The sequence below is a fragment of the Eublepharis macularius genome, chromosome 18 (genome assembly GCF_028583425.1).
Source record: "Eublepharis macularius isolate TG4126 chromosome 18, MPM_Emac_v1.0, whole genome shotgun sequence".
NCBI classification, from domain to species: domain Eukaryota; kingdom Metazoa; phylum Chordata; class Lepidosauria; order Squamata; family Eublepharidae; genus Eublepharis; species Eublepharis macularius.
Genome location: NC_072807.1, coordinates 3,062,088 through 3,089,583, shown reverse-complemented (window position 1 = coordinate 3,089,583; position 27,496 = coordinate 3,062,088). Strand labels below are relative to the sequence as shown.

Here is a 27,496-nt window from a genome sequence, read left to right as displayed (position 1 = left end):
CCAGGCCTTTTTTAAAATCCATTTTTATTTTAAAATCTGCTCCACTTCCTTCTCCATGTTGCTCTCCCCTTCGCTTATTTATTTTAATATTATTGACAATTTTACAAAGCGACACAAGCTGCAGGTTTTTTGTTTTTTTGCATCAAACAAGAAAACAAGAATAAACCTCAAAGGACGACATTGAAAAAATATACAATATATATATATAGTATCTTGGGGACACTGATGGACCCCGTTCATCCTCCCCACCCGCAAGCTTCCCTCTGGTTTCTCTGTATGTCTGCTGCATGCCATATCAACCCAGCTTACCCTTCTCTGCTGGGGTAGGAATCTCACGCTGGGGACTGAAATGGGGGGGGGGCTGTCCCACAAGCTCACGCAAGAAGTCGAGGAGACCAAGAACGTGGGAAAAGACAGAAGCTCCTCCACTGGGATCTGCTGTGGGAAGAGAGAGGCCTGCCGTGTGTGGCAAGGTGCAGTGCCTCCCTCAGAAGGGGGTTTGGGAGAACAGAAAGGGCAACCACTGAAGGTGGGCAAATGTGATCTGCAGGACACGGATCTCTGGTAGTACTTTTGTGCAGCTCCGTTTACAGGGTTGCCAACTCTGTGTTGGGGGCAAAGCCTTGGGAGGGACCTCAACTGGGTGTAATGCCATAGAGTCCACCTTCCAAAGTGGCCATTTTCTCCAGAGGACAGATTTCTGGAAATCACCTATAATTCCAGAAGATCTCCGGGCCCCACCTGGAAGTTGGCAACACTCTCCATTTCAAAGAGGCTTACACACCAAAACTCCCGGCGGGGGGGGGGGGGGTCTGCCCCTGAGGAATCAGTGGGAGGATTAGGTGCCATTCAAGGTGCCCACTTGAGGCACCAAGCCTCCTTAAGCTGGTCTTCACAACTACGAAAAGAGAGGTCTGGAAAAAGCAGGAAAGAAGCAGGGCATTGAAGTAGGAAAATAAAAAGAGAGAGAAAAGGTGTGGGAGCAAGCCCCTCCCCCCCTCCAGTATTAAACCTAAGCTGGCCCTCCCTCCCTCTTCTCCCGCCACCCGTCCACGCCTGCATGCCTCTAGTAGCGGCAGGGGGCATCCCGCTGGCTCCTGATGCGCTGGCCGCCAGGGGCGTCGCTGCTCGGAGAGTCGGGGGATTCAAAGTCACTGCTGTCCTCCTCCTCTTCTGCAGCCCCTCTGACTTGAGACTCAGCCGCTTGCTCCTGGCAGTTCTGGTATGACTGTCGAGGGGCAGAAAAGGGATTACGGGTGAGAAAGAGAGGTGGACGGCCAGCCCACCTTAGTTGCTTCCTTGCCCCACCCTCCCAGAGAGATGGAAAGTTTCCAGAAATGCTGAATGGGGAAATTTCTTTCTGTTGGTTTTTGAGGAAACTGAAAGGGGAGAGGGGGTTGAGTTATATGCAATGCTTACTTTCTTATCAAACCTGTTTTACTGCTTTAACGACATCAAATGTATCATTCAGCGCTTAGCATAGAGCACTGCACTATTTGGCCTATTTATGGAATTCAAACTGCCTGTGCATTCATGCCCATCCCCTCGCCCGGGCAAGGAATGGATGCGCCAGACACCCGGGATCACCACCAGAGCCAGGAAACCTACACACACCACGATGGTGGTGGTAGCAGCACTGGGAACCACTGCACAGTCCTAAACAAGATAACTTTCTATGAGCAAAATTGTGAATATACCCAATACTTGAGAAAGGGCTGCAAACTGCTACATTGTATGAGACCTTAGGAAGGAAAAAAATAAAACTTCAAATTAGAAAAAGTTTAAAATAGAAAACAAAATTGTCATAAGCAAAATAAAGTGATTATTTGGGCACAAATCCTCTAAAAGAGCCATAATAGATTACCAGCATTTTGATTACCAACGTAAGCCTTTTAACTTTTAAACCACTGAACTCTTATCATTAAACACATTATAGTATGTTAACCGTTGCCAAAATCATTCCCATTTAAACTATAAATGTATCTTTGAACATACGCTATGCCAACCATACAGTTTTATTCATTGAGCCAAAGTCTGTGCTGCCTCTCTGGAGACAGCAAACTGTCACGCGACACATTCGGAGCAAGCAGAACCTCAGTTTGAAGAGCATTTTGCTCAGTCTCAACGTTTCTTTCTCTAGTACTCTCCCACATTTTACAATTTTTCAGCAGAAAAAATGGAATAAAAAGTCCAGGGGGGGAATCGATATTTTTCTGGTTCCCCCCCCGCCATGGCCCTCACACGTCTCCCCTCCTGTCAATCTCGTCCACTCACCTCCATGGGGTTCACAATGATGGTGAGAGCAGAGTCATCCCAGAACATCTCACTTTCACTGGCCCTGGTGCCGTCTTGGCTCCCTGCGGACTCGCCCGTGCATTCATGCCCGTCCCCTCGCCTGTGCAAGGAATGGATGCGCAAGACACCCAGGATCACCATCAGAGCCAGGAAGCCTACGCACACCACGATGATGATGGTAGCAGCACTGGGAACCACTGCAGGAAAGAGAAGCGAGGGTGCGCACTCAGTCATAGGATGGGAGGGGAGACAGACTCTGCATGCTGACAGTCCCTGGTATCACCATTGAAAGGATCTGAGAGCCAAAGTACGAGTGACAAATGACACTTGAACAGCAAGCAAACAGACTCATGTGTATTCCTCCCTGTTCACTTGCACTCGACTTGCGCTCCACTTGATCAAGTGGATCACTACGAGCCAAGCTACAAGTGACTTCCTTCACATGGAGAACACTTGATAGTTATTGCAAGTTCACCTGGGAAGTGAAGTCCGAGTGTCCTCCCCCTCTCTGTTAGAATCGCTGGCTGAAGAGGCAGAGAAAGCCAGCAGCAGCTTTTGCAAATCATCCCTCCAGTCACAAGCCTGCTGGACAAGAGGGCTCCCAGCGATCGTCTGGGGGCGGGCAGCTGCTACTTCCTCCCAGCGTGACCTGCGGGCTGCCTGCTCCCGGGGAGCTGCTCTGCAGAACGAAGCTCCAGACCCAGCAACAGCGGAAGGATCTGCTGCTGCTGCTCTAGCATGCCCTCATTCCAGTCTTTCTCCGGGAACTCAGGAGAAGGGGGAAGTCGCTTGTACGTGATCAAGTGGAGCACAGGCGAACAGGGAGGGATACACGCGAGTCTGTTCACCGGCCGTGTCATTCGTCACTTGTAGCTTGGCCCTAAGGTAGCCGAGCTGGGAAAGACTTCCAACGCGCTGGACCAGAGTAAACAATTCTAGGCTTGATGGACCACTGGTTCGGCAGAGCCACAAGGTAATGTTTCTTTTAAATGAGATGGGATGCTTTTTTGTAGGCTACCCTTTTGCCATGTAAGATGAAGAAGCAACTCTGCGCTACCTTCCGCTACCAATCACAGGGCTGTTCAGCAGCTTAGATTGTTTTCCTAAAGGATCAGACAGCTTCATGGAGGTCACAGCCTATCAACAGCTTAATCAGACCTTCACATGCAGAGGCAGCGTCCCCTAATCGGACGCACTCTGCACGTTCCCCTCTCGGAGCACCAGCCTCCCATGGTCAGGAGAGGAAGGCAGGTTTTGGTCTCAACACCGTTCCCACTTGTAGCCCCCTTCCCTACAAGAGAACGGGAAACAGTCACTTAATGCAAGAAAAAGTCAAGTTAGTGGGTGAGTAGACCATGGCCTCTGCCCACTGGGAGGACGGACTAAATTATTCCTTGACATTAGAGTTGTGAAGAAGCTCCACTCCTTCACCTGCCAAACTCTAGTCTGGGTTTTCTTGCTTGGTCACACTGGAGTGTCACAGAATGCTGGGAACTGGAAATATACAATATTTTCTTGGATATTATTTCCCTTAGATTTAAAATGAATTCACAAAACTGCCACCCCCCAAAGTTCTTCCATATTTTAATAGGGACAGAAAATACGTTGTCTTTGATACGTGCAGTGGAATCCATACCCTACAAATCCAACAGGAGGGAACTCTGGGAGAAATGAGCCCCCCGATTTTTGTCAAGCTGCTAAACACAACTAAACACAACATCTGAGGCCAAGCTTTAAGAAGCCAGGATGGAGTAACGTCACATGACCTCTTTCATAGCTGGCTCTCTAAGGAGACGGTCTGGAAGCAGCAGAGCAGGAGATGGCAGCAACCACGTATCTGCTGACTTGCTTGGGCCGGGCCTTCTTCTGTTAAGGGGTTTTCTTTTAATATAGCTTTGGTTCACTTTCAGGGGCATCGTGGGTATGAGGCTTTGCTACCTCCTTCCTACTGTGCCCTTTCACTTACTTTTACTGTCTCTCTCTAGGAACTGTGATGCAGCTAATAGATAAGAAGAACCAGGGCTTTTTTCTGGGAAAAGAGGTGGTGGAACTCAGGACTGCACAATGACGTCACTTTGGGTCAGCTGGAACAAGGGGGGAGTTTTTTAAAGTTTAAATTGCCCTCGGTGAAAATGGTCACATGGCTGGTGGCCCCGCCCCCTGATCTCCAGACAGAGGGGAGTTTAGATTGCCCTCCATGCCGCTCAGTGGCGCGTAGGGCAATCTCAACTCCCCTCTGTCTGGAGATCAGGGGCCGGGGCCACCGGCCGTGTGACTATTTTCAAGAGGTTCCGGAACTCCATTCCCCCGCATTCCCCCTGAAAAAAAGCCCTGAGTAGAACAAAGAGATGTTTAGAGTTAGAGCAGGCTACGGCATGCAAATGTGCCAGCAGTCTCTTTATCAAATCACGATGTACCCCTCTGAAAGATAACAAGAGGTGCTAGATGGGCATGAATTTTCTTGCTGAAGTTCAGGAAGTCCTGCAGGCCCCCTTGAGTGGCTGGCTGTGCACATTTTCAAGAGCGCCTCCAACGGAGGGCAGTGATTTTGCTGTTGCTAATGTTACAGGAGCAGCAACGCCCAAGTGGGATAAGGAAGGGTGGGCAGCGGCAGAGAGGTGTGGTGGTGGCTGGCTCAGGCAATGGGAGACCTTGAACCACCGCTGGCTGGTGTGGCCATGAATTTGCATTAAAGAGGCTTCGGTCTCACCTAGCCTCCAAGAGGCTTCCCACGACTTACACCACAACCAGCACAACTCCATCTGTAACAGGAAACCTCTAAAATGGCAGAAAGGCAGTTCTGCCCTCTCTCATTCCCTCTGTACTGTGCAGAGAGTGTTAATGAGCGCAGGACCGGTTCAAGGGATTCTGTCACCCTAAGCAAGGTACCCCGAGCTCATGTGTCTGTGCTGCTGCTGGCTCAGTCAAAGCCGAGGTTAGGCCACAGCGCAGGCCCAGGAGGTGATGACGGTCACCTGCCACACCACCGACAGCTGGAGCAGCAGAGCCCCTGCAGCGCACCGGCACCTCCTCACTATGTCGCCCCAAACAGCTGCTCGACTAGCTTGGCTGCAGAATTGCCCTGCCAACTGGTACATACTTGAGTTGCGGTGGACATTTGCCAGACTGTGGCCAGAGAGTTCTGGTGGTAGATGGTGGCCACGATGCATGAACTGCTGGGAACTCATGATGTGGTTGGGGTGGGCAGCTCGGTTCACGTTATGGAGGACGTTCACCTGAGGAGAGACGTTTACACTCTTGAGCTCAGGTGGGTCCTGCTGGCCACGACGCTACCAGGCTCACAGAGTTCTGAGTTTCCACACGTGTCTTTGCAACAGGCTTTTACCTCAACGGTGAACTCATTGCTGGAGTAACGGCCATTCATCTCAGTGCAAGAAAGGCGAAATTTCCTTTCATAAAGGGCGGCACCACGGCGGGTGCAATATGTCACCTGCCGCAGGATCTCTTCATATACAGCAATGCTCTCCACACCTTCAGACAGAAAGGAAAAGGTCAGGACTGAAAAGAAATAAAAAGGATTCCAGGCTGGCTGAATGCAGGCTATGAGGCAACAAGGCGAGGGCTGTGTGAGTGTAGAAAGAGCCATCAAGTCACAGCTGACATCTGGAGACCTCATAGCGTTTTCTAGACCAACAGAGATAGTTTGCCATTGGCTGCCTCTGCATAGCGACCCTGGCCTTCCTTGGTGGTCTCCTATCCAACTATTAACCAGGGTCAACCGTGCTTAGCTTCTGAGATCTAATAAGTTCAGGCTAGCCTGAGCCATTCAATGAAAGTCAGCTCTGGCATGAGAAATTCCTGGAGATTTGGGGGCAGTACTTGTGGAGGGACTTCGGTTTCTCCTGGATTCCATGGTATCTGCCCTGTGAACTGTCATTTTCTACAAGGGAACTGATCTCTGTTGTCTGGAGAACAGTCGTAATTCCAGAAGAACTCCAGCCCCTACCTAGAACTTGGCAACCCTGGAATGAACTGTTGTTCCCTGGATTACATATGGAACAAAACGCTCACACGTGAGTGAGAACGTAATATACAAATCACAAGAAACAAGAAGCCTACTGTGAAGCAGATAAATGGGGGCAGCCTGGAATGGCAGCCGGGTTCCCCACTCCCTCTCCCCACAGGTGCTTTTCAAGACATGCTTATCTCACAACTAAGCTTCTAAAACCGTATTTGGGGGTGGGAAGATCTGAGAGGAATGGGGGGGGATTTAAGAGCGAACAACAGAAGGTGAGGAAAGAGTGAAGCACTCCTCCTTCCATGCCACTCACTCCCACTCCAAATCACGACACCCCCCCAACCTCTTTTGCAGTGCAGAAGGCAGCCTGCAGGGAGGGACGCCAGGGCCTTCGCACACCTGCTGTCCAGCTTTCCAGGCTCTTTGCTTGCAGCTCAAGTCACTTCCAGCATTGGAGTTCTGCTGAGAAAATCTCCTGGGAATACAGACTACAGCTACATAAACGTTGGGGGTCGGGTGGGCAAGAGGTCAGCACCCTTTTGACTAGCAAACTGCAATCGAGCCACACCTCCATGAGGCAGGTTTGGGTTTAAACACATGGATTTACTGGCCATGGGGGACTGGAGAGCCGTCAGTTGGGTGACGGGACTTTGCCTGAAGCATCGCTCAGTTGTCTTGGAGGGATGCCAGAAGACAGCAATGCCCAAAGATACATACCTGTGACTGTGAGGTAGGCAGAGGTGTTGATGAGCTCCAGGCCTCGCTGCTGCAGTGAGGCTTCATCCATGAGCAGGTACTCCCTCTCCAGGTCCAGGTCTTCTCCAACCAGCGAGATCTCACAACCATCTAGATTGTGAACAATCTCGTCGGACATCCGTGTGTCTGCCACTGCAAGGAAGAGAAAGCGCAATCAGAGAAGACAGACAGACAGAGCTCAGCTACATTTGACACAGAGATACACAGGGGGACTGATTCTGAGCAGAACTGTGACACAAGGAAAGGGGCTTTTAAGTCTTTCCCCCCATGTATCCCCCTGCCCATGAATTTTGCCTACTGGGGAACGAACACGCATGCGCACGCGCGCACACACACACAGAGAACATGCTTGTCTTTTTGGAACTGCAACTGTGTTCACCCAAAAAGATTAGGCATTTTTCCATGCCATCAAGAAAAAGTACTGGTGGCGTTACATCAATAATACCATGATACAATATCAGCTTGTTTTTTTCAGGCTACTGTATAACATCAATACTTTTTGACAACTTCCAACCAGGGCCACAGCCACAGTGGGGCACATAAGGAATGCACCACCCAAAATGTGACCTGCCCCACCAATCAGTGTTCTTCCTCCTATACGTGCCCTGGGTGGACAGCGGCAGCAGCGGCTGTGTGGGGGACAGCTGGAAATTCTTCCACTGCTGCAATCTGCAGCCACCAGTTGACTTGCTTGACAGCCTGCAGAGGTGGCCGCAGCCCCTAGGAGGAGGGCACGGAGATGCCTTCGCAGAGGAGGGTGGGGCTCTACTTCCCTGCATACTTCCTCCTTCCCCTGTGCTTCCAGCCAGCCAGCACTTCTGCATAGGAAACACGACAGGTGTGTTCTCCTGAGCACGGGTGCGCCACCCGCATTGCTTCATGACTCATCGTGCGCAAAGGTGGGCAGCTGCAGTGCCGTCTGTCAACACGAGAAGAGTCTTCCTTTAAACAACGGTGGCTGGGTGGAGGGAGGCGGTGCTGGCTGCTGCTTGCTCTTCCTCCAGTGACGACTGAGCGTAAGAGAGGGAGCCAATGAGGCTGCAGCACTAGCAGATCTAATCCTTTTTGAAATCCGAGAGGAGAATACCAGTTGCCATTGTGGCCTCGTTCCACCCTGTCCCTTCGCTTCTCCTTATTTCCCTGCTTATGACTGGTATTCTCTGTCACTTCTCCACCCATTCTCCCTTTCTGCCCCATGCCTAGAACACCCTCTCTAAGTTATGATATGGTGCATTCTCTATTTCTCGCCACTGGTTGTCACCTCTGGCTTGGGAAACTCCTGGAGATTTGGGGATACTGTCTGAGGAACATGGAGTCTGGGGTGGGGAGGGAGCTAAGTGAAGATGGGACACCACAGATTCTGCCCTGCAAAGCAGCCGTTTTCTCCAAGGGGACAGAACTCTGTCATTTGGAGATCAGTTGTAATTCTAAGAGAACTCCAGACCCCGCCTTAAAGCTCATCTGCTTGACTTTAGCTGACCCCAGAACAGCCCCAAATACACGTCACCATAACATACTTTCTCCCATCTCTCTGATGTTTCTCCTCACTTTCTATTTGAGATTATATGTACCTCGAGGCAGGGCTTTATTTCTAGGAAAAGAGGTGGTGGAACTCAGTGGGCTGCCCTTGGAGAAAATGGTCACATGGCTGGTGGCCCCGCCCCCTGAGGGCGGCAATCTCAACTCCCCTCTGTCTGGAGATCAGGGGGCGGGGCCACCAACCATGTGACCATTTTCAAGAGGTTCCGGAACTCCGTTCCACCGCGTTCCCGCTGAAAAAAAAGCCCTGCCTCGAGGGCAGGAGGCTGTAGTTTTCTATACGGATTGGAGTTTATAACGACATCTTGTGGCAGTGTTGCGTAAGTTAATTATATGTTGTGTGAATAAATACTTCCTTTGGTCTGTCCTGAACTCTTTCTAATCAGTTTTATTGGGTGATCTGAAATTCTAGTGTATAAAAAAAGAGAAACCTGTATCTCCAAAAGGTCAACAACGTTATACACTTCTCTGTTTGATGCCAGTTTGCCATTTTTCTCCTAAAAGGGCTGAAGACAATATGCAGAGCACCCCCGTTTTCCCAGCTGCAGTCTGCTGCTTGTATAATCAGACACCGAGAGCTGGGAAGGGAGAGCTTTAGGGATAACTCTGCCAGATACTGTGTTTTAAAACAGCAAAAGTACAACTTCTTTTGCCTTTTCTTGTGAAGACGGTTAAGCTGGCATGTCATATTGCAAATGGCCATTCTTTCTGTACGTGTTTATTCTGCTCTTCCTCCGGTCTCTCTTCCTCCATTACACTCTCAGCAACCCTGTGAGGTAGGGAAGCTGAGGGGGAGTGACAGCCGTGAAGTCACCCATGCCATTTAATTCAGGCATCCTAAAACTGTCAACTTCCTCTTATTACTAAAGCAAGTCTCTAGTCCTTAAGCAAATGAAAGCAGTTTTGGCAGTTCTTATTTGGACTATTCCTGACTAGATTGGAGAAGCTGCCAGGGGCGGGGGGAATTGATCAGAATTTACTTCCCAGTTTCCCCAGTCCAACAGCAGAATTGCAGAGTACCCACTGATGCAGCCCAGTGGGCTATGACCGAGGAGGCCCCAGGCTGCATCTTGCGCCTGCGGTTGACTACACGTGACCTTCTGCTGGCCTACCTTATTGGGCTTTCGTAAGGATTACTACTTTGAGAACTGAAAATGCTGTATAAATGCTTAATACATATTCTACAGGTAAATATGATAAATCTAATAAAGCTGAAACATGTTTTGGATGGTACAGCTCTTGACTGACTTAGAAAACTAAGCATGGCAGTTCTCAACAGATGCACAACGGATTGCCCTCCCACTATGCTCATTTGCCCCCCTAACGAAACATTTCTGGCTACCAGCCTGCATCCAACAGTATGAGCAAGGGACTGGGAACACAGGCAGTAATTTTCATGTAAAAACAAGGGTTTTACAAGAATGGAAATGTGTCCTTTTTTTCATCTTTCAAGCATCACAGAATAGTTAACTCTGTAAAGGAGGTTTGGGATCTACACATCTGAGCACCATCCCTAAATTATCCTTCCCAGAATACTTTGGAGGAAGCTGCCATGACAGTAATCCACATAAACAAAAATGAGGGTTCATTAGACAGTAAGGACCTGACTTTATATTTTGCCCCTGTACAATGTATAGAATTTTGAACATTTAAGGTGTATTATTTATTTTGTAATTCTTATTCTTAATCTTGCAAAAAACCCAGGTGTGACATGGCTTGGGGTGGGGCATTGCTCCAATCTGGGATTGCTAAGACTGACACTTTATGCTTCCACTGAGACAGTCTCTTGTTCCTCCCTATTACTGCCCAGGACCCACAAGTTCCCTTTTAGAGTACCTCACTTACCTGTGCCATGCCAGCTCTCATCCTTCTTGGCCTCCACCTGGTGCGTGATGGAGCAAGAGATCTGGAGGTCAGGAAAGAGAGGGACCCCCTCTGGTCCTTCAAAGTCAGAGGCAGGCCGGGCAAAGTGGGAATTGCCACTCAGCAAGATCTGAGGAGCATCAGGCTGGAGCACCACCACGTAACCCTCCACATCTGGAATGGAGACGCAGGATTCCTCACTGAAGCACCTAATGGAAGAGAGGCTGAATCAGCACTGACCCGGTCTTGAAAAAGGCAGGCCTCCCTTTTGTTACTCTGCATCCAGAACCATCACTGATTGGTGAATCACACCGTCGAAGCACTCTGCTTTGAGCGTTTCATGCCCAACTGTATTGTGACAATTGCACCACCATCTTTTGGAGGCCACCAAGTGAATTCAAGGCAGAGTTCATATTCAAAATGGGGATGTCCTGAATGCCATTTTCACAACCAGCACATACATGTCAGGAAGTACAACACTGTTCTGCCTGTTAGTGGACTGCCAGATGTGGTTCTTGTAGGTGTCAGAACCATTACTATCCATAAAGGCCAGAGGAGTTAGCCGTGTTAGTCTGTAGTAGCAAAATCAAAAAGAGTCCAGTAGCACCTTTAGTAGCAAAATCAAAAAGAGTCCAGTAGCACCTTTAAGACTAAAAGACTTAAAGGTGCTACTGGACTCTTTTTGATTATCCATAAAGGGAATGAGAGATGCAATATAGACAAGATGGTTATCTCTTATTGGACAATTTTTCATCTATGGGTTCTAAGGCATACTCTCAAATGAAAGGGGCTACATTCTCATTGGTACTGTACATCTACTTGAGTGTTTGCTAAGCATACCAGCAAAGGGGCTGAGTACCAAGATGTTCCTGGTGAAATTCACAGCTCTGCCATGACCTTACTGGGTAGCCCTTTGGGCAAGCCCCTCTTGCTCAGCCTCAGTTTCTCCATCTACAATATGTGGATAAGACTGATCTGCCTTATAAAACTGTCACAAAGGTGAGAGTAATGGGCTAAGGTCTATGAACCTGCCAAACACCACACAAATTATTATTATCGTCAACACAGCAACCCCTGTCTGTGTCAGGTCCAGTGTATATCTAAACTGTACTGACTCCATTTTCTAATGCTTCTAGTGTTTGAGTGTTTCCTTCCCAGGTGCACCAGTTCCCAGGCAGCATTCCCACCGGAGGAGACTGTTTTGTCTAACACCGTTCCACCAAGCATTGGCCTTGAAGGAGAGCAGCTTCCCAGGACTGAGAGATGTTGTTTTGAGAACTGTGGGGGGAGGCTGATCCAAATGGGTATTGTTACTCTGTACCTTATGCTTGCTCTTCATTGGTAACAATGATCATGTACCATCCTGAGTCTCCTATTCAGGACAGTGGACTATAATGGACCTTTTCTGCAGTAAAGTTTCCTTTTCCAAACAATGGACTTGTGTTTGCTTCTAAAGGGAACCCTGTAGTGAGTGCCGTATTTAGCCACAGTCTGACATTTTGTTACCAATCATGTCTGAGTCGGGCCCAGCGGAATCCAAGGTTGTCCCGGACAGGGATCCTTTGTTTGATCCGTATGCGTCTCCCGACAATCAACCTGTACAAGCCCAAGACTCCCAGGAGCTGGGAGCAGCCGGGAACGGAACCGGAGCCTCCACTTCCACCCCGCCTCTCATCGAACTCAGTACTCGGGACGAGACCGAAGCCGACCTCGGGGCAAGGCCGAAAGCGACCGCTCTCCCCTTGATTTCGGTACCCACCCCGTCGGAGTGGGGAGCCAGACCCCGAGAAACCAGAGAGCGTCGGGCAGGTGGACTCCATCCACGAGTTTCGATGGACGGGCGCCGAAGCCTAGAAACCGTCCCTGAGCTAGACAGCAGCCAACCATGGCGATATTGGAACAGGACGTTCGAGCAGACGGAGGGGGACACGTCTCGCCGCGGCGCCCTGAGTTGGGATTACTCTGAACTCGCTCCGTGGAAAGAGCCAACGGAGGTCCCTGAACAAAGTTGGGAGCAGATACAAGGTCGCACCTATGCGGTAGATACCAGCATCTCGGCCGTGACGGGTATGGCCAAGGGAATTCTAGCCGCGAGATCGCGAGTCGTCCAAGGGGACCCTCCTCCTTGGGGCCCCTTTTCCCCGGTGAGTGCAACGAATGAAGGTTCCATAAGCGAGCAACCGGGGCCAAGTCGAATGCAACAGTTAGAAGCTAAACTGATGGATATGGAAGAAAGTTTGGCTCATGCCATCCATTTAATTTCGGCAATGGGAGCAGGAGAAAGACTGTCTCCTGAAGAGATGGCGATACAGATAGCTACCCTCCAAAGTGTCATCTATCCGGTGGAGGATGTTCAGCAGCGGTCGTCACCTACCGGCGAGGGGGGCACCTACCCTGGCGAATCGGGAGAACAACCCAAGGAACTTCCCGCACAGCAGGAAATTCCACCGAGAAAGGATAACCCGGTTGAGCCACCCGGAGAGACCCCCACCGAACCTCCTAACCAGGGAGGGGATGTGCCGCCAGACGAGACTCCCGTTGAGAGGCCTACGGAAGGGGAAGAAAAGCCTAGTGATACACCGGTGATGCCCCCTCATACTTCTCCTATAACGGTCCGGCCGGACCAAGCGGGAGCACACGCGGCTCCATCCGAGGAGGGAGCCCCTCGTCAACCGCGAGACTCTGTCCCCGTCGGGCAACCTACGGGAGACGGTCTAACAGCACCACGAGACCAGCCGTTGCTTCCCAGATTAACAACGCCCGGAGGGGCAAGCCCGCGCGGCCTTCCACCTGTCCGACCCTCGCCGCAGCGGCCCCTCTCACCTCGACCGCAGCTCATACCGTTGCAGCAGCCCCAGGACCAGCCCGTCTTACCACCCCCGAATCAACCGGGACGGCCTGCACCACTACGACACCTCCAACCCCCTCCTCAGCGGCCGATCTCCATTCAACCACACCAGCCTCCTCCACCTCAACAGCTACCGCCAACGCCTCCCGTGTTACCAGCCAGACCAAGACTGCCGCCACCTGCTCGCCCGCCACTGCAGCCTCCGGCCCAACCGAGACCAACCCCGGCAGCTCAACCACGGCAACCTCCGCCAGCACCGCCGGTCCAACCTCCGCCAGTACAGCCAGCCCAACCCCAGCCGGCACCGCCGGTTCAACCGCCGCCAGTACAGCCGGCACCGTTGCCCCGACCGAGACTCCAGTTACCTCCTCCCGCGCCTCAGGCGCAACTAAGACTGCCGATGGACTTCTACCCAGCGCCTGCTCCGAGACAAGAACTCCCGATGGGCTGGGTGAAGCTGGAAGCCACCTTCGATGGGGATCCCTCCAAACTGGGATTTTTCTTAGTACAAGTGGTACAGTTTTTCAACCGATGGGGGCACCTTTTCGGCAGTGAGGCCAGTCAAATCGAACATCTTGGATCTCGTTTACAGGGCAAGGCAGCAGATTGGTATGTAGGACTATACAATGTCGGGGCCCCAGAACTCGATACTCTCCAGGGGTTAGTGGATGCTATCCGTGCCCAATATGAAGACCCCTTAGAAGAAACCAGGGCCCGAACAGAATTGCAAGCCATCAAACAAGGCAGCATGTCAGCCAGAGACTATGTCACAAAATTCCGGCAATTAGCAGCCAAGTGCCCTAGGTGTGAGGAGTCCACCAAGATTATCCTGTTCAAACAAGGCCTTAACCCGAGACTTTTGGACAGAGCCCTCATGCAAGACAATCCCCCCACGCTGTTAGGGTGGATCCAACTTGTTTGCGAAGTGGAGAATCGCATTTTGGAAGTCCGTTTGGTTGAACAACAACAACAAACGGGACAAAGAAGACCACTGACCTTACAGAGGGGAGCACGGGGAGCTAGCTACGCCACCCGTGGAGCGAGAGATGCTAGATGGCAACAAGGGCTGTGTTTGCATTGCGGACAGGCTGGTCACTTTGCAGCACAATGCCCTTACCGGCCTGTGCAAAGACCTCCGCTCCAATTACGGCGTCCAACCCTTGCTCCGTTTCCTACGCTCCAACGCCCGACTCCAGCACCACGAGCGAATAGAGGCCGCGGCGCTTCCCAAAGGCCAGCCTCAGAGAGAGGGCTGGAAGCGGAAGAAGTTATGGAATACGATCCCGCTTCCCCAACCGCAGAAGTCAATCCAGAAAGTCCCCAGTCGGGAAACGAGATGGATCTGTCGTAAAAGGACCCAAACGACAGATCCACCCTAAGCCCGTCCCTGCACGGAACCGGCCGCCTGGGTCCATCTTATTCATGCCAGTGACTCTAATCAACCCAGAGAGGAAAATGCACATTCGAGTGCAAGCTCTTATTGACTCGGGCTGCTCAAGAGACATCATCGCCCCTGCTCTAGTCAATGGACTAGTCCTACCAACTCGGGATCTACAAAATCCAGTAATCTTTGAGCAAATGGATGGTACCAACATGAATCCTGTAACAACCGAAACCATCCCAGTGATCACAGGCATGGGACAACATTGGGAGAAGAGGTCCTTTGTCATCAGCTCTACTGCCAAGTACCCGTTAATTCTAGGCAGTAAATGGCTATGTGATCACAATCCCTACATAGACTGGGCACAAGGATGTATTACCTTCAGTCATACCAACTGTAAAAATCACCGTTGGAATCAAAACTGGGGCGAAGATCCAACTCATAAAGAAAAGGCCCTTCTCACCCAAGAAGAAGTCAACCAAATACCCGAACCGTACTGGCCTTTTCTAAATGCTTTCTCTGAGGAGGAAGCTGATACTCTACCCCCGCACCGACGAACGGACTGTGCGGTAGAAATTTTACCCGGAGCCTCACTGCCCAAAGGACGGCTCTATCCCATGAGTCTCCATGAACGCGAAGAGCTCCGGAAATTCATTGACACCAACCTCCAACGAGGGTTCATCCGCCCAGCCACTAGCCCCCACGCCGCTCCAGTCCTCTTCGTGAAAAAGAAGGATGGGGGACTCCGACTGTGCACGGATTTCCGAGGGTTGAATGCAGTGTCCACCAACAACGCCTATCCTATACCGCTCATCCGAGACCTTCTCAACGTCGTGGCCCAAGGTAAGATCTTTACGAAATTAGATCTAAAAGATGCTTACTTCCACGTTCGTATCAAGGCAGGGGATGAGTGGAAAACCGCTTTCAATACGCCCCTCGGACAATATGAATACTTAGTTATGCCTTTTGGTTTGACGGGAGCCCCGTCTGTATTCATGTCCATGATAAACGAAGTTCTATACGAATTTCTGTACAAAGGGGTGGTGGTGTACCTTGATGATGTGTTAATTTATTCGGACACCGAGGAAGAACATATTCAAACAGTACGAAAAGTCTTAGCCACCCTGATGAAGAATAAACTGCCCATCAAGTTGTCCAAATGTGAATTCCATAAAACCGAACTCACTTACCTCGGGTATTGTATCTCCCAAGAAGGTCTGAAAATGGATCCAGCCAAAATACAGGCGATCCAAGACTGGCAGACACCCACCACCCGTAAAGAACTACAATCTTTCCTGGGTTTTGCCAACTTCTATAGAGACTTCATAGCAAATTTCGCCCAAATCACGCTCCCCTTAACAGACTTGCTGAAAACCAAAGATAAAGGGGACCAAGCTAAAAAACCCTCTTCCAAACTGCAATGGACCCCCGATTGCCAAACGGCCTTCGAATGTCTAAAACAGCAATTTGTAACGGAACCCATCCTCTCCCACCCCAACGAACAATCCCCTTTCATAGTACAGGTCGACGCCAGCGATACGGCGATAGGGGGAGTTTTACTACAGGAGGGGGAGGATGGGAGATTGCGGCCTTGTGCTTTCTTGTCTAGAAAATTTTCGGAGGCGGAAAGGAATTGGAATGTGTGGGAGAAGGAGGCCTTTGCAGTAAAAGCAGCCCTTACTAACTGGAGACATTGGCTGGAGGGGGCGCGATACCCTTTCGAGGTCTGGACGGATCATAAAAATCTGGAGGCCCTCCGAAGCCCGCGCAGACTGAATGCCAAGCAATTGCGATGGGCGGAATTCTTTTCCAAATTTAACTTCACTCTAAATTATCTCCCGGGCAAAACCAACTTTTTGGCGGACGCCCTATCGCGCATGCCCCAACATAAGAGCAAAAGGGAGGAGACTGTCGACACTGTCTTCTCGCCTACGCAACTTGGGGGCGTGGTGACTACTCGCAGTCGTGCCAAACAGCCCCTCCCGGCCAGCCAAGAGTGGAAATCGAAACTTAAAACTGAAGTGGAGAAGGAGGGGGATAGAGCTCCGCGAAACAAACTGACCCAATCCCCACACGGGGATTGGCTAGCTGGGAGCAAATTTTATGTCCCAGACAGCCTCAGGCTGGAGGTCTTGCAGCGCTGTCATGATGCTCCCACTGCTGGACATTATGGGTATCTGAAAACTTTGCACCTAATCCAAAGACAATTCTGGTGGCCGGGCATGCGCAAAGACATTTCCCAATACGTTAGTTCCTGCCCTATTTGCCTCAGCGCCAAAACCAGGAAAGGGAAGCCTCCGGGTCTCCTGCAACCATTGGAAACGCCAAACAGACCCTGGGAAGTAATATCCATGGACTTTATCACTGATCTACCTATCTCAAAAGGACATAATTGTATTTTAGTTGTGGTAGATCTGTTCTCCAAACAAGCTCATTTTATCCCCTGTACTGCTATATCCTCCGCTCGAAAACTAGCGGATTTGTTTCTAAAACACATCGTAAAATTACATTCTTTTCCGTCCAAGGTGATTTCGGATCGCGGCGGACAGTTCGTTGCCAACTTCTGGCGGGAGCTTTTGAAAATGTTGAATATTGAGCAAGGCATCAGTTCAAGCCACCACCCACAAACCGACGGGCAATCCGAAAAAACAAACCAAATATTAGAACAGTTCCTTCGTTGCTACATCAATTTTCAACAAGATAATTGGGTGGACCTTCTCCCTCTGGCCGAGTTCTCATATAACAACAGTGTACACGCTTCAACGGGGGAGGCCCCCTTCAAAATTGTCTACGGAACTCACTTCAATCCCTTCCCGTTGGACGCACCCCCTCTCCATTCCTCTAAATTGCCAGATGTATCTGCATGGTGGGGGGAGGCGGCGCAGCAATGGACTCTTATTAAGAAACACCTTGAAAAAGCCAAACTGGATTACAAAAAATACGCAGACCGCCATCGTGTGGCCGAATGGGAATTACAACCCGGAGATCATGTGTATATTTCCACAAAAAATCTGAAACTAGCTCAGACAAGCCGCAAACTCGCTCTGAAATTCCTGGGACCTTTTCCTGTGCGCAAGATAATAAATAAAGTGACTGTTGCTGTAACTTTGCCCAAGAACCTGCGCCATGTGCACGATACGTTCCATGTCAGTCTTCTAAAGAGAGCTCCCATCGACAACAAATGGCACGTCAAAGCTCCACCCATTCCAACTTTGATTGACGACCAAATCCACTATGAGGTACAACAAATCTTGGACTCTAAACTCAAACGAAATCAGCTTTTTTACCTCATTAGATGGAAGGACTTTGATTCTGGTTACGATGAATGGGTGAACTCTGCACATGTTCATGCTCCTAGATTAACCAAAGCTTTTCATACTCGCTACCCATATAAACCAGGGGGGGATCTGTTTTAAGGGGGGCAGAATGTCAGGTCCAGTGTATATCTAAACTGTACTGACTCCATTTTCTAATGCTTCTAGTGTTTGAGTGTTTCCTTCCCAGGTGCACCAGTTCCCAGGCAGCATTCCCACCGGAGGAGACTGTTTTGTCTAACACCGTTCCACCAAGCATTGGCCTTGAAGGAGAGCAGCTTCCCAGGACTGAGAGATGTTGTTTTGAGAACTGTGGGGGGAGGCTAATCCAGATGGGTATTGTTACTCTGTACCTTATGCTTGCTCTTCATTGGTAACAATGATCATGTACCATCCTGAGTCTCCTATTCAGGACAGTGGACTATAATGGACCTTTTCTGCAGTAAAGTTTCCTTTTCCAAACAATGGACTTGTGTTTGCTTCTAAAGGGAACCCTGTAGTGAGTGCCGTATTTAGCCACAGTCTGACAGTCTGGAACAAAGGAAGGGCATTGCATTTAGTCTTGCCTTTCCTCCCTCTATTATAAGCCCATTTAATCATATGGTCCTTGAGGGCAGAGTCCTGCCTTCTTGGTTTATGTTGCTCTGCCCTGTGCCTTGTGTAAGCCAACTTGGCTTGACATCTACAGCAAGAAAGTGGGATACAAAATGTTTTAATAAATAAAATAAAAATTATGTAGATTGATGGAACTGTTGAAATAAGAAACATTATAATTTGGTGTCGTGGTTACGAGCAGCAGGACTCTAATCTGGAGAGCCGGGTTTGATTCCCCCAGGGCTTTTTTTCTGGGAAAAGAGGTGGTGGAACTCAGTGGGTTGCCCTTGGAGAAAATGGTCACATGGCTGGTGGCCCCGCCCCCTGATCTCCAGACAGAGGGGAGTTGAGATTGCCCTCCCCTCAGCTCAGCGGCGCAGAGGGCAATCTAAGCTCCCCTCTGTCTGGAGATCAGGGGGCGGGGCCACCAGCCATGTGACCATTTTCAAGAGGTTCCGGAACTCCGTTCCACCGCGTTCCAGCTGAAAAAAAGCCCTGGATTCCCCACTCCTCCACTTGAAGCTAGCTGGATGACCTTGGGCTAGTCATGGCTCTCTGGAGCTCTCTCAGCCCCACCCACCTCACAGGGTGATTGTTGTTGTGGGGATAACAACACACTGTTTGTTGTTTGGTATGGCGATTAAGAACAGCAGGACTCCAATCTAGAGAATCAGGTTTGATTCCCCACTCCTTCTCTTGAAGCCAGCTGGGTGACCTTGGGTCAGTCACAGCTTCTAGGAGCTCTCTCAGCCCCGCCCACCTCACAGAGTGTCTGTTGTGGGGGTAATAATAACATGTTTTGTAAACCGTTCTGAGTGGGCGTTAAGTTGTCCTGACGTGCAGTATATAAATCAAATGTTGTTGTTCTTATATTCTGCCCAGGAACCTAACAGCAGAGCATAGTTCTGTGTACACAGCAACAGGCAGGCTACAAGACTGCTGAAGTGAGTATTACTCACTTGACTGTAGTGGTAAGCTTGAGGGGCCGGACCCCCGGAGTAGCAAAGCGCAGTGAGTTCATGTAGGCCACATGCTGGATGGCATGGTTGAAGGTTTCAACGTCATCCCCTTCCAAAGTGAGAAGAGACTGGGAAGGGTTGACATGAACCTGTCAAGAAAGAAGGCAAGGTGAGGTTCATGGCGAGTCCTAAACTCAGCAGACAAGAGACACTCAGGAGAACAAAAGGAGCTTCGGCGGCAGGCGGGAGCAGCCACGGCCCTGGGGAGCAAAGCCAAGGTTCTAGCAGGGGAAAGGAAGGCCATGCGGGCAAAGGGCAGGGGGAGGATGTACCTTCATCCCTTTGCCCAGGCTGTCAAAGTCACTGTAGTCTAGCCCCTCGCGACAGGCGTAGAGGCACTCAATCACCTCCCGGCTCTCCAGGCTGCCGGGGCGTGCCGTGAAGCCAGCCAGGTAACCGTGGAAGTAGTGGTGAATCGGTAGAGGGTCTCCTGTGGGCAATACAGGAGGAGGGATGGTGTGAGAGACAGGTGAAGTGAAAGGGGAGAAAAGAACAAAAATGACAGAGAGGGAAATAAAATAATGCGAGTGGAGGGAGAGACAGAGAAAGAAGGAAGCGGCGGAAGAAAGTGTTGGATGCACAGCCAGCCACAAACAGAGGCAATGGCACAGATGTTGGAAAGCGTGACGAACGTGTGCAGGCCCCGCCACGTCTCTACAGACTCTGGAACGCTTTCTAGAAAAACAAATTCCTCAAAAGATAACCTGGGAAAAAGCAACCATGACAGGCAAAGGATGGAGTGCCCCAAAAGGTAACGTTTGGATAAAATGCAAGTCCAAAAATTATTGATGGAAATATGAACCACATTCTGTCCCAGCTTCCCCGTTTCCACCACTATCCTGTTCACAGAAAGCCAAACTGCCAAGTTAACAAGGTGCCAAGACTTTTTCCCAATGGTGAAAAAGAGATGGACGATCATATAGGAAAAATGTCATGCGTGAAGAAGGATGAGAAACATGCTTAGTGAAGGAGAGCACCTCGTACCTTGCCCCAAATCTGTGGCATTTTCATTTCCTTTCATTTTTTCTTTGTTCTTCTCCTCTGCAAGAAAGCAAACAGAGCAGGATAAAGTGCAGAGCCTTGAGCAAGAGCTGTTTGCACACAAAGGTGGCACTCATGGGGCCATCGTGCTGCGCGGGTTTTGCTCCTACTTGCAGCTCCTCAGCAAAGGAAGCAGCCAGACAATCACAACTCAGAGGCTCCATCTTTGGGCTGAGAAATTAGATGTAGGGCTTTAATTACTGTCTGGCACCACAGGGGTGAAAAAGGCAACAACGAAGCCGGCTTTCAGAGCTGGGTTTCCTGGAAACCTGAAGCCTATTTCCGTATACAGGTGTTGTTTAACTTAATCAATGGTCTTCGCTTTATTCTTGATTAGATTTAAATTCCACATAATTGCATTTCATCCTGTACGTCCTGCATTTCACGGTTCCTTAACCCTCCTTTTTTTCATACCTCGCACTTAAAACAACAGCATAGCAAGCAACCTATGTACCGCATCTGAAAAATTTGTGCCTTAGTCCATGAAAATTTATGCTAGGATAAAATGTGTTTGTCTTCAAGGTCCCAGAAGACTCCTGCTTATTTTTGCTGCAACTTCATAAGCCTCGATGAGAGGGAGGAAGGCTTTTTGGGCCAGAGGAGGGCTTCAAATGAGACAGAGAGCAGAACCACAAGTGACAAAAGGCACAGATTGGACACTTGTCTGCTTCCCTCAAGTTTTGATGGGAAATGTAGGCGTCCTGGTCTCGCAGCTTCGCTCTCTGACTGCTGTCCAATGGACTTTTCAACTGTCACTTGTCCAACATTCCGCCAAGCTGCCTACATTTCCCACCAAAACTTGAGGGAAGCAGACAAGTGTCCAACCTGTGTCATTCATCACTTGTAGTTTGGCCCTGAGAGGAGTGTCTGGATACAAGCTGGTGTTCTGCCAGGCACTTATGAAAGGTCCTTCCTTAGTCACCCCTTCCTATAGTTGCCATCTCCACATTGGGAATATTTGGGGGTAGTGTTGGGGAAGGGCAGACTTTGGAAAGAAGAGCGATCTTAGCAAGGATGTGATGTCACTCTAGGACTTCTGTTTTTCCCAGATTTTGTGGTATATCAAGAGGCTGCAATTTCTGACAGGGGATGGAGAGCCTTTGTAATTCTGGGACAAAGTCAGGCCCTGCCTGGAGGCTGGTAACCCTACCCCTGTCTGTTCTTTAGTAATAAGGGATTCATCCCCGTAGATATTTGGCCTGCCTGGACCTGTCACCTCACTAGGCTGAGACAGAATCATACTGGCATTGCAGCTGGTAGAACCTCACTGAGCCTTGACCCAGCATTTTTAAAAATTTTACTTTATTTATATCCTGTCTTTCTCCCCAATGGACCCCAAAGCAGCTGACATTGTTCTCTCGTCCTCCATCTTATCCTCACAACAACAGTCCTGCAATCATTCCACTCTCCAAGATGTAAGGACAGATGGGCTCACATTCTAGCTGTATCTGAAGAAGTGAGCTGTGACTCACGAAAGCTCACACCCTACCACAAATTTTGTTAGTCTTATAGGTGCCACTGGACTCTTGTTCTTTTCCACTGCTGCACACAGACCAACATGGCTACCCATCTTGATCTAACAACAATCCTGTGAGATAGGCTGGGCTGAGAGTGTGTGACTGGCCCAAGGTCACCCAAGGAGCAAAGTGGGGATTCAAACCTGGGTCTCCTAAATCTAGTCCTGATACTCTAACCACTATACTATTCCCATACACTTTCTTTTCTGTCTCCCAATATGGAAACAATGGAAATGGGCAGGGGAATATTCAGGGGAAGCCTTCTTCTTCTTCGTAGTGCCCCTTTCTCCCTACTCCATTCTCTTGAGACAGAAAAACTGCAAAGCAAATTAAACACACAAGAAATTGCAACATGTAACTGAGGCCTTAGTGACCTCTAGATGTGACTACTGTGATGCACTCAACATGATCATGGGTGCCTTTGAATATTATTTGGAATCAGAATTCTACTGGTACAAAATGCCTCAGCCAGAATTCTCCCTGATGTTAGCTAACAAGGCACACGGAAACTAAAGCAGTTCACTGACTTTCCGTATATTTCCAGGTTAAGTTCAACATTCTGGCTTCGACCTAGGAAGCCTTAACCAGCCTGGCATATACTCTCATAAAACTCTCCCCATGGTTTAAGATCAGCTTGAGAGGCCTCGCTTCAAGTCCCACCTTGCAAGGAGAGCAGGATGTCCTCCTCTCACAGCAGGGCCTTTTCAGTGGTTACTCCAGAGTTCTGGTATGCCTAGGGTTGCCAACTCCAGCTTGGGAAATTCCTGGAGATTTGGGGGGCAGAGACTGGGGAGAGTGGAGCTTGGAAAAGGAAGAGCGCTCAGCAGGGATGTGATGCCCTAGCAGTCCACCCTCCAAAGCTGCCATTTCATCTCTGTAGTCTAGCGATCAGTTGCAATTCTGGAAGATCTCCAGATGCCACCTAGAGGTTTATTAATTATTTATTTATTTTGTTCGATTTATATCCCACCCTCCCCACAGCATGCTCAGGGCAGGTCACAACATCATAAAATCATAAAAGACCACAATGAAATACAATAAATAGTGAAAATCATTTAAAAATAATAAAAAACACAGATCTCATTAAAAAGTGGAGCGGAACAAAGGAAAACAGGCAAGAGACCAGCAGGATAGTTCGCCAGCTCCTCAACTACTCCATTTTACAGGCCCGGCTGAACTGTAATAAGTCCTGCAGGGCCCGGGTCTCAACTGGGAGAGCGTTCCATCAGGCCGGAGCCAGAGCCAAAAAGGCTCTCTGGGCCTGGCTGAGGCCAAGCGAACAGCCTTGGGGCCACAGACCACCAGCAGATGTTTATCTTCAGAGCTTAATGCCCTCTGGGGAACATACAGGGAGACACAGTCCCGAAGGTACGTAGGTCCCAGTGTGTTGAGGGCCTTAAAGGTTAACACCAACACCTTGAACTTGACCTGGAGGACACACACCACTGCATTCTGGACCAGTTGCGGTTTCTGGATCAGTTTCAAGGGGAGCCCTGAGTAGGGTGAGTTACAGTAGCCCAATCTGGAGGTGACTGTTGCGTGGATCACCATAGCCAGATCATGGGCAGAGAGTTAAAGAGCAAGTTGCCTGACCTGCCGAAGATAGAAAAACGCAGTTCTGGCAACTGACGAGACCTGGGCCTCCATAGACAAGGTGGCATCCAGAATCACATCCATGCTCCTCACCATCGACGCAGGCGTCAAAGGTGCCCCATCTAAGGCTGAAAGCCGGATTCCCGAGCTCAACAACCCCTGACCAAGATACAGGACCTCCATCTTCACAGGGTTCAACTTCAGCCAACTCTGCTTCATCCACACAGTCACAGCATCCAAATCCCTGGCCAGAACATCCGAGGTGGCATCCAGCAGATACAACTGGGTGTCATCAGCATATTGATGACATCCCAGTCCGAAACTTTGGGCTAACTGGCCAAGCGGGCGCATATAGATATTAAATAGTACTGGGGACAGAATTGCCCCTTGAGGAACACCACGCACCAGCGGGTACCTCGGTGACATCTTCTCCTCAAGCGCCACCCTCTGTCCCCAACTGTGGAGAAAAGAGACTAGCCGTTGCAAGGCGGCTCCACGTATTCCCATGTTGGTGAGGCAGTGGGTCAGGAGGTCATAATCGACCGTGTCGAACACTGCCGTCACATCCTGACCCACCGACCTGCCTCGATCCAGATGCCGATGAAGATCATCTGTGAGGGCGACCAGCGCCGTATCCATCCCACGGCCAGGGCAGAAGCCGGACTGAAATGGATCCAGGACCAAGGAGTCTTTCAGGGATACCTGCAGCTGCTCCGCCATTGCCCTCTCAATCACCTTACCCAGGAACGGGAGATTTGGAACTGGGCGGTAATTGGACGACTCAGTGGGGTCCAAAGATGACTTCTTCAGAAGGGGCCTTACCACTGCCTTTTTCAACACTCCAGGGAACACCCCCGAGCTCAAAGATAAATGAATGATCTCCGCCAGTGGAACCTGGAGTTTGTCAGCGCTGGATTTAACCAGCCCTGACGGACAAGGGTCCAAGGGGCAAGCGGTGGGCCTCACAGCGGCAAAGGTCCTGTCGACTTCATCCTGGGAGAGGCAGCTGAACTGTTCTAAAACTGAACCAGAAGACAGCTAGGGGTCTCCAGGGCATGTACTGTATCAACCATGGCTGGCAGGTTCTGGCAGAGGGACAAGATTTTACCCACAAAAAAGCTCCCAATAGCCTCACAGCTAAGTCCCGAAACAACAATTTGCCTTTCTCCCTGTGATAGGAGATTAAAGGTCGAATTATTCTAAATAACTGAGCTGGATGAGAGCTTGCGGATGCAAAGGATACGGCATAAAACTATACCCTGTATCCTCCCCTGAAATACATTTGAATGAACGTCTGTAAGCATTCTGGAAAAGAATGAAAGACTTTTTGCTCACGCTTTTGTTTTAAAGAGCAATTTCCTCACCTTCTGCCCGTTTATCTTCAATGATAGCTTTATATAAGGTGATATTGATCATATAGTTTGCATTACTTTATTGTTATTATTGGGTTAATTGTGTAATAATGACAACAACAACAATAGATTTATATACTGCTCTTCAGGATGACTTAACACCCACTCAGAGCGCTTTACAAAGTAAGTTATTATTATCCCCACAACAAAACACCCTGTGAGGTGGGCGGGGCTGAGAGAGGTCCACAGAACTGTGACTGGCCCAAGGTCACCCAGCTGGCTTCAAGTGGAAGAGAGGGGAATCAAACCCAGTTATATACTGGTTTGAATTTTTTTTTAAGGCTAGCTTAGAAATTTCTTGAATTAACAAATAAATGTTGTTTGAATTGAAAACTAAAGAACACAACTTATATAAGTAGGACTGGTTTGACAGATTTATGTGCTAATAGCTAGCACAGATTTATGTGCTAATCCATTACTAATGTAATGGATATTGTTTACATTTGATAGTTTAGCTACTATTGTATATATTTCAGTTTCTCTCAAAACATCTTATGGAGACGGTTCTTAAAAAAAAACTCCAGTTGCTTCCCGATGCTGGCTCCCTATTCCCTGATGACAGTCCGAGGATTCTGATCCAGCAATCCCAGGTCTTTATCTAATCCACACTCTGTTGACAAGTGCTTACCAGCCCAGCAGGCACCGATCATGAGAGAAGATTCCCGCCTTGGAGGGTGGATGAGGCCATTGTCGTGGATGAGAGCAGGGTCATACGAGACGCCGTCCACATAAAGTGTCACGGTGGGGAACTCCAGGTTGAGGGCATAATGGTGCCATTCGTCATCACAGACCTGCAGCCGAGGGAAAGAAAAGGAGGGAACTTTCACTCAGTGCGTGAGAGCAAGAGAGGGACGAATGAAAAAGAGGACGAGGAAAGCAGCTTCCCCCCCTTCCCCTCACCTGTTCCAGTTTCCACAGGAACTTAACAGGTCTTGCACTGTCCAGAAGAGGCCAGTAGAGGAAGGCGATGCGACAGCCGTGCACAGCCAAGGAATAATGAGAATATCCATCGTCTGCAGGAGGACAGTAACAGGACAGAGCATTAATGGGCAACAGGGGCCTCTACTGGGATACTTCAAGTCAAGTCAAGTTAGCCTTTATTGGCATATAGCAGCAATTATACTGGGATACTTAATTCTCCTCATAAGCTCCTGAAACAGTCCCTGTTTCTAAAATCTGTTACTAGTAGCACTGTCCTTATTTTGTTCCATTTTTGCTTTTTGTAGACATTTTTGTAGCTGACTTTTTTGGTTTTTTTTTTTTTTTAAAAATATGCATTAATTCTCTCCCTTTTGCCTTTAGGAGTTAAATATCTAAAATGGTGTGGAAGAATGGATTTATCACAACTCACATTAACGTGCATATAAACGCATATGCATGGAACCAAAATACCAGTACTATTTCCCTTCCACAACCTCACGTACCCCAAAGCCAGACATGAAATGCAGCTGGATATGCCTGATTTGCTGCATTTTAGAATAAATCCTGCCCACATCTGTTGTGAGATTAAGCATTCTAAACCACTATTATCTGAATTTACTGTGCAACTGGCAGCTTAATGAGAAGGCTGTGAGCAAAGGGATTTGTTTATTTGACATTTTATGATCCCTCCTTCCCTTGCGGATCAAGAGAGCTTAAAAAAAAATCACAATTACAATTCCAAAAATTAAAAACGTACAGAAAACAGTAACAGCCCATTTACATCCTCCCAATGGATAGGGCTTTTTTTCAGGGGGAACGCGGTGGAACGGAGTTCCGGAACCTCTTGAAAATGATCACATGGCTGGTGGCCCCGCCCCCTGATCTCCAGACAGAGGGGAGTTGAGATTGCCCTCCGCGTGGCTCCGCGGCGCTGAGGGCAATCTCAACTCCCCTCTGTCTGGAGATCAGGGGGCGGGGCCACCAGCCATGTGACCATTCTCTCTGAGGGCAACCCACTGAGTTCCACCGCCTCTTTTCCCAGAAAAAAAGCCCTGCCAATGGATATGCCTGAAGCTTAAATTCCAGAGCATTTGTCTGGAGCAAAGCCTGAGGAGAGGGTTCCTGGGTGCCTGCCCGTGGTGGGCAAACTCCCAGGGGTTTGCCTCCTTGCCCACTGACCTGCCAACCCTAGCACAAACCATCAGTGACCAACAGAAAATCTGCAGGCCAGAAGAAGCCACCATGAGACCCAAGCATCATAGTCTTCCATCCAATCCATCTGCTGGAGTGGGCACAATTCACTGTGAGCTGGAACAGGTTATTGGCCAGGTAGTACTGGAAAGTCTGTGTCCCTTCTTCCAACTTAAGTCTCTTCATCTGTTGTGGAGTACCTTAACTAAGGCAAACCACCATTGTACTCCTGG

General features: G+C 49.4%; 1 protein-coding gene across 1 annotated transcript in view; it reads right to left on the bottom strand.

The window, feature by feature from the left end:
- Positions 1 to 790: 790 nt before the first annotated feature.
- The window catches only part of CLSTN3 (calsyntenin 3), a 51,820-nt gene continuing 25,114 nt past the window's right edge, over positions 791 to 27,496 (bottom strand). Inside the window, exons 8-18 of the mRNA XM_055002537.1 lie at positions 26,052 to 26,164; positions 25,780 to 25,942; positions 20,573 to 20,629; positions 19,861 to 20,018; positions 19,529 to 19,677; positions 10,415 to 10,641; positions 6,992 to 7,162; positions 5,642 to 5,787; positions 5,396 to 5,531; positions 2,275 to 2,492; positions 791 to 1,228 (exon numbers count right to left, since the gene is read on the bottom strand). Of these exons, the coding sequence (XP_054858512.1) occupies positions 1,067 to 1,228; positions 2,275 to 2,492; positions 5,396 to 5,531; positions 5,642 to 5,787; positions 6,992 to 7,162; positions 10,415 to 10,641; positions 19,529 to 19,677; positions 19,861 to 20,018; positions 20,573 to 20,629; positions 25,780 to 25,942; positions 26,052 to 26,164 (1,700 nt within the window). The 3' untranslated portion in view covers positions 791 to 1,066. The remainder of the gene's footprint in view (positions 1,229 to 2,274; positions 2,493 to 5,395; positions 5,532 to 5,641; positions 5,788 to 6,991; positions 7,163 to 10,414; positions 10,642 to 19,528; positions 19,678 to 19,860; positions 20,019 to 20,572; positions 20,630 to 25,779; positions 25,943 to 26,051; positions 26,165 to 27,496) is intronic.